The sequence below is a fragment of the Mus pahari genome, chromosome 1 (genome assembly GCF_900095145.1).
Source record: "Mus pahari chromosome 1, PAHARI_EIJ_v1.1, whole genome shotgun sequence".
Classification (NCBI taxonomy): Eukaryota; Metazoa; Chordata; class Mammalia; order Rodentia; family Muridae; genus Mus; species Mus pahari.
The window spans coordinates 125,363,996-125,376,092 of NC_034590.1; the positions used below are offsets into that span (position 1 = coordinate 125,363,996).

Genomic DNA, 12,097 nt, shown 5'->3' on the forward strand with positions numbered 1-12,097 from the left:
ACTACTCAGCCATTAAAAACAATGAATTTATGAAATTCTTGGGCAAATGGATGTATCTGGAGGATATCATCCTGAGTGAGGTAACCCAATCACAAAAGACGCCACTTGATATGCACTGACTGATAAGTGGATATTAGCACAGAAACTTAGAATACCCAAGATATAATTTGCAAAACACAAGAAAATCAAGAGGGAAGATGAACATGTGGATACTTCATTCCTCCTTAGAATAGGGAACAAAATACCCGTGGAAGGAGTTAGAGACAAAGTTTGGAGCTAAGACGAAAGGATGGACCACACAGAGACTACTCCACCCAGAGATCCATCCCATAATCAGCCTCCAAACCCAGACACTATTGCACATGCCAGCAAGATTTTTCTAAAAGGACCCTGATAGCTATGCCGGTGCCTGGCAAATACAGAAGTGGATGCTCACAGTCAGCTATTGTTTAGATCACATGGCCCCCAATGGAGGAGCTAGGGAAAGAACCCAAAGAGCTGAAGGGGTCTTCAACCCTATAGGTAGAACAACAATGTGAACTAACCAGTACCCCCAGAGATCCTGTCTCTAGCTGCATATAGAGCAGAAGATGGCCTTGTTGACCATCATTGGAAAGAGAGGCCCCTTGGTCTTGCAAACTTTATATTCCCCAGTAGAGGGGAATGCCAGGGCCAAGAAGTAGGAGTGGGTGGGTAGGGGAACAGAGCAGGGGGAGGGTATAGGAGACTTTCGGGATAGAATTTGAAATGTAAATGAAGAAAATATCTAATAAAATTTCGAAAAAAAGAAAAGAAAAAGACATGAAGTTCTTGTCATATATATGTTTCACTTGCCTTTTTAGGTTTACACCAAGATACTATCAAGAAGGGTGTTTCCTTAATTTCTTTCTCAGCATGTTTACTCTGTGTAGAGAAAAGCTACTCATTAGTTTAGGTTAATTTTATATCAAGCTACTTGCTGAAGTATTTTTTTTTTTTTATCAGGTGTAGGAGTTGTCTGGACGAAATTTTGGGGTTGATTATGCATACTAACATATAGCCTTCAAAAAGTGATGTCTTGAATTCCTCCTTTCTGATTTATATCTCTTTGCCCTCCATTTCTTGTCTAACTTCTCTAGATAGAACTTCAAATACTCTATTGAATAAATAGGGCATGAGTGGTTACCCTTGTCTTGTCCCTAATTTTAGTGTGATTGATTTAAATTTCTCTCCATTTAATTTAATATTGGCTAGTAGTTTGCTGTGTATTGTTTTTTATTATGTTTAGGTATGAGTCTTGAATTCATGATCTTTCCAAGACTTAACATGAAGTGCTATTGTATTTTGTTGAAGACATCTAATGAGATGATCATGTGATTGATCCAGAGTTTGTTTATATTGTGAATTAAGTTGGTGGATTTTTCACATAACGAACCATCCCTCTATTCCTGGGATAAAGCCTACTTGCTCATGTTGAATGATCTTTTTGATGTGTACTTGGATACATTTTACAAAAATGTTATTGAGTATTTTTGCATCTATATTCATAAGTGAAACTGATCTGAAGTTCTTTTATTGTGTGTCTTTCTGTGGCTTTGGTATCTTTAAACCATGGCTTCATAGAATGACTTAGGTGGCAATCCTTCTGTTTCTATTTATGAAATAGTTTGAGAAGTATTAGTATTAAGTTTTCTTTGATGGAGTGATAGAATTATGCACTAAGATGATGGGAATATTTTTATTAGTTTATGCATTTACATTCAAATTATATTCCCTTCCCAGTTATACCTCCACAGATCCCCTCATCCAAATGCCCTTCTCTCCCAGCCCCTTTTCCTCTATGAGGTTGCTACTCCGCCTACTCACTCATTCCTGCTTCACTACTCTAGCATTCTCGGAGGGTGAAAATCAAGCCTCCACAAGACCAAGAGCCTTACCTCCCATTTATGTCAGGTAAGTTCATCCCCTGCTACATATGTGTTTGGAACTATGGATTACTCCATGTATACTCTTTGGTTGATGATTTTGTTTTTGGGAGCTCTGGATGGTCAAGTTAGTTGATATTGTTCTTCCTACCGGGTTGCAATCCCCTTTAACTCTATCAGGCCTTCCCTTAGCTCTTCTACTGGGGTCCCTGGGCTCAATTTGATGGTTGGCTGTTAGTATCTGCATCTTTATTGGTCAGTTGGTATAACCTCTCAGGGAACAGACATACTGTCAGCAAGCTTTTCTTGGCATCAGCAATAGCGTGGGTGTTTGGTGTTTGAAGATGGGGTGCCCAAATGTTGTTGTCTCTGGTTGGCCTTTCTTCAGTCTCTGCTCCATTTTTCTCCCTTTGAAGATGAATGTTTCTGGGTTAAAACTTTTGAGATTGGTGGGTGGCCCCATGCCTCAACCTAGGACCTTGCCTACTTATTGGAGGTATTTTCTAGAGTTTCTATCTCCCCTTTGTTAGATGTTTTGTGTAAAGGCATTGCAGTTGGCTCTTGGGAGCCTCTCATTTCCCTGGCATCTGGGATATTCTAGTGGCTACTCCTGTTCCCCATCCCCCAATTCTACATATTTCTATTCAATTACCTGACCATCTGTACTTCTCTCCTGTCCTTCCCAATACCTAATCCTGCCCAATCTTTTGTCTATCTCCATCCTCTCTCCTTCCCAGATGCCTCCCTCACTTTATTTTGTTTCCTCTTCTGTGTAGGATTGAAGAATCTACACTTTGGTCTTCCTTCTTCTTAAGCTCCATATGGTTTGTGGGTTGAATTGTGGGTATTCTGAGCTTTGGGGCTAATATCCACTTATGAGTGAGTATATACCATGTATGTGTGTTCTTCTGTGTCTGGGTTACCTAACTCAGGGTGATGTTTTCTCACTCCCCCCATTTGCTTGTGAATTCACGGAACCAATGTTTTTTTTTTTTTGTTTTTTTGTTTTTTGTTTTTTTTTTTTTTTTTTGTAACTGAATAGTATTCCATTATACCACAATTTCCGTTTTCTTTCTTCCATTATGGAACATCTTGGTTGTTTTCTGCTTCTGGCTATTATAAATAAGTCTTCTATAAACAGTTTTTTTTCGAAGTAAGAAATAATGATTCTTTTAATATCCTCATTGTGTGCTGTTATGTTTCTTTTCATTTCTGATTTTGCTTATTTGTAGTGTCTCTCATTCTTTTATGTAGTTTGGCTAAGGATTTGCTTATCTTCTTGATTTTCTCAAAGAATCAATTCTTGGTTTTATTGATTCTTTGTATTGTTCTCTGTTTCTAATTGGTTGATTGCCGCCCTGAGTTTATTTCATACACTTTACTCCCCTTGTGTGTATTTGCTTCTTTCAATTCTAGAGCTTTCTTATGTGCAGTAAGGTTGATAATATAGGATCTCTCCAGTTTCTTTATGAAAGGACTTAATGCTTTAAAGTTTCCTTTTAACAGTGCTTCCATTGTATCCCATATGTTTGGATATACTATGCTTTCATTTTCATTTAATTTTAGAAAAATTTTATTTTTTTTATTTCTTCCTTGACCAAGTTATTATTGAATAGAGAGTTATTATTGGGTTCAGTTTTCATGAGTATGTGAGCTTTCTGTTGTTTTAATTGTTATTTAGGTCCAGTCATAGTCTGGTGTGATCTGACACAATGCATGGGACTATTTCAAGGTCATTTTCTTGGTTTAGTGGGTATAGAGATAGCCAAGGGTTGCTGTAGTAGAATAGTTTTGCTATGAAGTTGTCATAATTGTCTGGATTTTGTTGATTTTGTTCTTATGCTGGCACATAGAATCTGGTTTCCCTGGATATTCTTGTTGTAATAACATCCAATGTATTGGGAAGGGACCTATCTTAGAAGAACTAGGTATGGCAGGCCTATGTTTCATAATCTTAAATTGGACAATCAAAGTTAGGTGACAGTGCAAGTCTACCAGCAGTTTGATATGACAATGAGTACACAGTGTGTTAGAGAAAGATGGGTCTGGTAAGAGAATGAGAAGGGTCTGGTAAGAAGCTCATTATAATGAACTTATAGAGGACAGTACCTTCCTTTGTATAGCTGTGCATTTTCCAGAGTTCTTATGATGTAGGGTACAGGGAGGAAATCCAAACTGTATGCTTCCACATCTGCAGGTCTCATGAAGGTATGGGAATAGGTGGTTGGACAATGGACTTCCAGGGAATAGAATATTACTATGGGCAGCTAAATGTGGTTCTGGGGATCAGGGGCAAGGGTGCAGGGAAGGAATCTAACAAGAATGGTTCTGAATAAGCATGTCTGATGAAGGTAGATGGAGAAGTAACATGAGTGATGTTTTTATAAAAGAAGTTTGGAGTGATAGAACCTGAAATTTTAGACAAAATGGAGGACATTTTTCAGTTAAGGAAGAGGGATGGGGAGAGAGAGGGGAGGAGAGGGGGAGGGAGAGGAGAGAGAGAATAAGAATTAAGAAATGTGGTAATCGATTATGATCTGTAATCTCAGAGTTAAGTTCTTAGAATAAGGGATGATCAGGGAGCTGGTGGCAAATGAGCATAGACCGGGAGGCATCCATTGATGGTGCTGTCAAGAGTTTTGATGAGGTAAGAAATAAGGGAAAATGATGTTCATAAAGAGTTTTCCAGAACTCCAACGGTATAATCTTTTTTTTCTGGAAATGTAAAGATAGGAAAGTCTGCCAAGATCTGGGAGACAGAAAGCTGGGGATGAAAAAACATTTTTTTAAATTTTATTATTTTTTATTTTTTATTATTATTATTTTCTTTATTTACATTTCAAATGCTATCCTGAAAGTTCCCTATACCCCCCTGCCCCTGCTCCCCTAACCACCCACTCCCACTACTTGGCCCAGGCCTTCCCTTGTGTTGGGTCATATAAAGTTTGCAAGACCAAGGGGCCTCTCTTCCCAGTGATGGCTGATTAGGCCATCTTCTGCTACATATGCAGCTAGAGACACAAGCTCAGGGAGTACTGGTTAGTTCATATTGTTGTTCCACATACAGGGTTGCAGCCCCCTTCAGGTCCTTGGGTACTTTCTCTAGCTCCTCCATTGGGGACCCTGTGTTCCATCCAATAGCTAGTTGTGAGCATCCACTTCAATGTTTGCCAGGCACTGGCATAGCCTCACAAGAGGGCACAATATCAGGGTCCCTTCAGCAGAATCTTGCTGGCATGAGCATTAGTATCTAGGTTTGGTGGCTGATGATGGGATAGATTCCCGGATGGGGTAGTCTCTGGATAGTCCATTCTTTCATCTTAGCTCTAAATTTTGTCTCTGTACCTATATCCTTTCATGAGTATTTTGTTCCTTTTTCTAAGGAGGAATGAAGTATCCACACAATGGTCATCCTTCTTGGTTTTCTTGTGTTTTGCATAATGTATCTTGGATATTCTAAGTTTCTGGGCTAATATCCGCTTATCAGTGAGTGCATATCTAGTGATTTCTTAGAACATTTTTTATATGCAGAGCAATGTTTGTCATTGGGAGGAGAAGGCTCATAAGAAGATGTAGAAGCAACATAGAGGATATCCTTAATGTGACTATCCATGAACCATGAGTGGAGAAAATTGGATATCCCTGAAAAGGAAAGCAGTTTGGATTTTTTTTTTTTTTTTTGGGAGGGAATAAGGTGCAAAGATAGGCAAAGTGTTTTAAATGATGTATTTGTGTTTGGGATTAGAGAGATATCCAGGAGACTTATGGAAGGGAGAGTTTACCGTTGGAAAGTGAAAACAGTAGCCCTGGAGCTGAGGAAATTGAGGAGTAAGTAAAGTGTCAAATTGGCTGTTGGAAATGGAAGGACTATATTTTCATCTTGCCAATGTTCTTGAATCTCTAACTTACAAGGAGATATGAAAGGATCAATTTGCATTCTTCTGTCTTCAGACTGACAGTTGAACTAGTACCATTTGTTGAAAATACTATCTTCTTTCCCACTGGATGGTTTAGGCTTATTTCTCAAAGATCAAGTGATCATAGGTATATGTTTATTTCTGGATCTTCTATTCCATTGATCAACCCATCTTTCTCTTCAAAGACTTGATATTTTTATCAGAGAAGTCTTGCCTTGTTTTATAAATGTTACACAAAAAATTTATAATATGTGACGTTATTATGAAAGATATTGTCTTCCTGTTTTCTTTTTCAATCCATTTAATATTTATCTATAGGAAGACTACTAACATTTATGAGTTAATATTTTTCCAGGTGTTCTGTCGTGAAAATTTTACAGTCCCTTAAGGATACTGTTATACCTGCAAGCAAAGACAGTTCAACTTCTTCCTTTTTAACTTTTATCCTCTTTATCTTCTTTAATTTTCTTGTTACTGTAGCTAAGCCTTTAAGTACTACATTTTATAGATATGGAAAGAATGAGCAACCGTGTCTTCTTTCGGATTTTCTTAAAATTGATTTGAGTTTCTCATCATACACTTTGATGTATGCTATTGGCCTGCTGTAAAATGTCTTTATTATGTTGAGATAGCACTTTTTAATCCCTAGTATCTCCAGGAATTTTATCATGAAAGTGATGGATTTTGTCAAAGGCCTTTTGTGCATCTAGTGACATTACCATGTGTATCATGCTTTTTGAGGTGTTCCTTGATTTTTTGTTTGCAAGTGTTTTAAAGGCATGTTTTTGTATGTATTCATGAAGGAAATTGTTTCATAAAATTTCAGATATTAGGGTAACTATAACCTGATAAAATTAATTGGGCACTGTCTCTTCTGCTTCTTTTTTTGTGAAATAATTTGAGGAGTATAGTTGTTAGCTTTTCTTTATAATTTGGTAGAATTATCGGCTAAAATCATCTGGTCTTGGGCATTTTTATAGTTATGCATCCTAGACTGACTGCTTTTGTTTCTCAAGGAATTATAGATTTGTTTAAATTACCTATTTCTTATTTTATATAATAGCTTAATAGATATTTCTGTTTTTGCAATTTTATTAAATATATATTCTTTTCTCATACAGTATACTCTGTATACATATTTGCATCCTTCTACTCCTTCTGTATCTTCCTACCTTCTCTTCCATCTGGCCCCACTCTCTTTCTGTCTCTCATTATAAAAGAACAGGATTTTAATTGATAATGACAAAATACAGCAAAATAAAATAAAATAAAATGAAAACAAACAAAAATAATCATATCTAAGTTGGACAAGCCAAACTAACACGAAGATAACAGATCCCCAGTAGCAGGAACAAGAATAAAGCACCAGGTTCTTCACATATTCAAAATTTCCATAGGGGTATAATACTGAAAAATTGTAGTATCTATATAGAGGAAATAATATAGGCCTTTTGATTACTGCTTCAGTCTCTGTGAATGAAGAAAAGCTTGATTTGCTCAGTTGGTGTAGAGGACATTGTTCTGGTGTTCTTGATCATCCTCTGTCCTTTTAACTCCTTCTGCATATCCATTCAAGTGTTTCCTGAACTGGGTGAAAGAATTTGATGGGGACATCTCATTTAGAGTTGTAGGCTCCACATTCTCTCTCTGTGTGTAATATATATCTGTTGGCCTCTATATTTGTACCTAACTGTTGCTGTAAAAGCCTCTCTTATAATGGCTGAATAAGGTGTATCTTTATGAATATTTCAGAATATTATGGAGTTGTTTTATTATTACTTTAGTTTTTAGAGGTGTACTATCTGCTTTTACCTTAGGTTTCTGGGATATCTAGTTTGTTTTTATGGGTAAATGAAGCAATATTAATTAGGGGTTCACCAATGTAGGGCAGGGTGGGGAGGCAGATGTGGGAGGGTGGGTGGGTGAGTGAGCGCCCTCAGAGAAGCAGGGGAGGGAGAATGTGATGGGGGTTCCCAAAGGGGAAATCAGGAAGGGAATAACATATGAAATGTAAATAAATAAAATATCCAATAAAATTCAGACAGTAGTTGTGTATGTTTGTGAGTTGTGTGTTTCTGTGTTGATATTTTTATTTAATAGCTGAAATTTCATATACTGATACAATTTTTGTTGAGCATATCCATCTACTACTACCTCACTCCAGCCATCTAACTCTTCCCAGTGCCTTTCATCTTGTCTCTCAACTTCATGTCCTCCTTATTCCATTGTCATTAAAAACCCCCTGAGTTCAATTAGAACTTCCCAAAGGCACGTGATTGCCCACAGTTTTAATTAATTGCTTCTTTTTGAGAAAGGAGAAGAGGAGCTACAGGTATTCCCATGAATTTTCATTCTCCAGGGGTATCTATGTCTTTCTAGTTTTTCTGGTTCTTCATGCATTAGCTTTTTAAATAATAACATGATTTAAGTTACGTTTCAGAAGCATTTATCCATGAATTGAGTGGTATTCAGTGTTATCATTTTTATGAACACTATTTGGCTGAAGACCTTCTGTCAGTTTTCATGCATGGTTAAGAAAAATCACTTGAAGGTAAAATGCTAGATTTTAATTTGAATGATGTCATGAAGACTTTCTTTTTTTTCTCAGGTTACAAGGGCTACAATTTGTGAGATGTAGAATCTTATCAATTTTTTTTTTGTAGGTAAGGTGAATGTGTGGAACATCCTTGAACAAGAAAAATTGATATATGTTCAGAAGGCAAAGCTTATTACTTCTATTTTCTCTGTTTTCCATGTTTAGGAAGCATGAAATTGTAGTGCACTCCCCAACAAAGAACTGTGTAACCAGCATTCTGAGGCTGACTTGATTATGTCACATTCACACTACAGGATTTACTGTCCTCTTCAAAACATGTATGTGAAATAAACATTAACTGTGAGACATGTAGTTTATGGAGAAGGAGTTGGGCAGAAATGCCTACTGTGAGTTATATTAAAGAAAAACGTGATCATGGAAATGGTTTCTTAAAACAATAACTGGATGCAGTTTATTACATGAAGGTAAAAATTTCTATTTTAGGAAGTTTATGTATTCTCTTAACACATCGGTTATTTCAACCAAGAACCAATTAGTGTGAATAGCTATAATTTTTTGTCTATTTTCTACTTATAATCCTATTATTTGTGATAAAGGAATGTAGAGAAAAGCATAACAGTAATGTGAGTCTTTCTAATTTTCAAAGAACAAATGCTACAAGATTCACAATAATCCCATGGCCAGGGGCATGTTGGACAGCATAATCACTCAGTGATATAATTAAAGAAGTTAAGGCAAATGAGGAGAGAAGGAGAGTTAGTAGCTGAAGAACTCCTGACTAGCCTCCAATATGTCAAATCATCACAGAAAATAGATCTCTCTCCCTTCCAAGCATAACATTAATACTACCACTTATTGGATGTTTTACAATAACACTTACTATCTTTTATGGAATCTTGTTGACTTCTCACAATGATACCACAAAATGGATTGATTCTACTGTTTACCTTTCCTTTGTCATGAAAGTTAGCTCTGAATTGGTGAATCCTAAGAAGTGAATAGGCCAAAGCTCTGCATGTTCTATAGATTATGATTATTTTCCTGCATCTTCCATAACTGCATAAATATGAAGTTGATGACATACGTGAGTTAACCTACCACATCTACTGCACATAGCTATTAATCATATTCATTTTAATAAAGTAATTTAGTGATAAATTCAGAAGAAAAGTTTGAGAAATTTAGTGTTTATGAGAAACACAGTCAACTTATATTTCTAGAAGCTGTTTATAGGCAGCAGATGGAGAAAAGTGAGGAAGAAAGTCATAATTTTTGAATTATAGCTAAAACTTCTGCTATATTCATCAGCATTGGCCCCTTCAGCAGGTGGTTAAAGGAAGAGGTGGAGGGATTCAGAGCAAGAATGAGAAATCCCAAGGTTTCTGATAATGTATGCTTAGATCAGTATCAACATATAGATACCAATAAAGGGAACATGGTGCTTATTTTCAAGCCACCATACTTATTTTATATGGCACCCTTGTTTCCTAGTATAATTGATTAGAAAAGGAATGTATGCTTAGAAAAAAAGAAAAAAAAATTGAACTCTGGAATTCAAATAATCCCGAGTTCTTTCCAAGATACATACATAAATATATTTTATCTTATTTTTAATTAATTAAAATTTGGTTTGAATTATCATACTTGTGGAACAACACAGGCTAAATAAAATCAAGGACCTAAAGCAATGACTGGCATTTTATACCTGAAAATATAAATAAATTACTCAAACTGTTGTGCTAGATAACTGAAGTGAAAACAATCATCAGATTCTAATACATGAAGATGCGAAGAATGGACATCTAAGGTTTCTCTCTATAGCAGTCCTTGGAAAGTAAGCAACAGGGAAATTGAGCTGTTACTGAATTCAGAAGTTAATTTGGATATCATCCTCACTTCGCTTTTATCTAGTTATTAAGTAATCTCAATTTTTGCATAGGCACTACAAAAATTTAAAGTTGGGTAGGGAATCCATTACTAATCTTTACATTCTGGCCCATGTACTCCTCTATATAACTACTACATCAAATTTGGTTAAAGTTCTATTTTCTAGGCAGTTACAAAGTACAGATTATTTCTATACTAAGACATATGACTTTGCTTTTCCACTTTAATTCAAGTTCTATGTAATCATCTTTCTGTTTTCCAGTTGGTATAGACAATGTAATTATTGAAAGATGACTCTGATGGAGAATAATACAGAAGTAACACAGTTTCTCCTGCTGGGACTCACTGATGACCCAAGCCTACAGCTTCCCCTTTTCATTACATTTCTCCTCATCTATACCATCACCCTGGTGGGAAATCTGGGGATGATCCTGCTGATTGTCCTGGACTCTCGTCTTCATACTCCCATGTACTTTTTTCTAGGTAATCTATCCTTGGTTGATTTCTGTTACTCTTCAGCTGTCACACCTACAGTCATGACTGGGCTAATAGGAGTGAAGATCATTTCCTACAATGATTGTGCTGCTCAGATGTTCTTTTTTGTAGCCTTTGCTACTGTGGAAAATTATCTCTTAGCCTCAATGGCCTATGATCGTTATGCAGCAGTGTGCAAGCCCTTGCACTATGCCACCACTATGACTACAAGTGTGTGTGTCTGTCTTTCTATAGGTTCCTATACCTGTGGTTTTCTGAATGCCTCCATCCACATTGGGGACACTTTCAGTCTTTCATTCTGTAGGTCTAATGTAGTACATCACTTCTTCTGTGATATTCCAGCAGTCATGGTTCTCTCTTGCTCTGATAGACATGTTAGTGAGCTGGTTCTTGTTTATGTAGTGAGCTTCAATATCTTTTTTGCTCTCTCAGTTATCTGGATATCCTATATATTCATTTTTATTACAATCTTTAAAATGCACTCAAGTTCTGGATATCGAAAGGCTGTATCCACTTGCGCCTCACACTTCATTGCGGTATCAATTTTCTATGGGACGATTATATTCATGTACTTGCAGCCCAGCTCCAGCCATTCCATGGACACTGACAAAATTGCCTCTGTGTTCTATACCATGATCATCCCCATGCTGAATCCTCTGGTCTACAGCATGCGGAACAAAGAAGTCAAGAGTGCATTCACAAAAGTTCTACAGTTGGCAAAATAGCCTATGATGATTTACTTATAAATATTCAAGATAAATAATACCATTTTTCTTCCACATAGAGTTAAATTAATAATGGATACTCATATGTCTGCAAGTTTATGTTATTGTCATATAGCTAAAAGAAAAATAGTGAATTCTGGAGCATACTTAAGAGTTGCACTTTTTCCCTTGACTTATTGACAATAACCCTATGATGGGTATTTATGTACTCTTTTTATTAGTAACTCCTTAATATAATATTATTAGTAAAATGTAAACAATATTTAAAAATCAATGATTACCATGTACCTATGCTTTTGATGTTAGTTGACTGCTACAGAACAACCTTTATATACATTTTGCTCTACTAACACATTTTGAATATTTTTCTGGTATCAGTGACATTATTTGACTCTTGCTTTGACTGGCCAGTGAAGAATTGTACAGCTTTCTTCTTCTAACACAGGATCAGCAAAAGTGATTAACTTTATAATAAGAGTTCTCTGCACAGGACATAGAAGAGTGTTATAATTACATGTGGAGAATGTAGGAAAAAGATTCATTGGGATATAAGTAAAAGAATATTTTAGGTTTCTGTAATCATTTACAACTATATTTCCATGTGAATCCTCA

The 12,097-nt window shown here is 36.2% G+C and overlaps 1 protein-coding gene across 1 annotated transcript; it reads left to right on the top strand.

Annotated features, from left to right (window-relative positions):
- Positions 1-10,555: 10,555 nt before the first annotated feature.
- Positions 10,556-11,485, top strand: LOC110323374 (olfactory receptor 5B3-like). Its single transcript, XM_021200555.1, has one exon. It carries the CDS (start codon positions 10,556-10,558, stop codon positions 11,483-11,485), a length of 930 nt encoding a protein of 309 aa, XP_021056214.1.
- The last annotated feature ends 612 nt before the right edge of the window (positions 11,486-12,097 follow it).

Excerpts from the sequence above, each read along its gene's own strand:
- LOC110323374 (XM_021200555.1), top strand. The coding sequence starts at position 10,556 with ATGACTCTGATGGAGAATAATACAGAAGTAACACAGTTTCTCCTGCTG.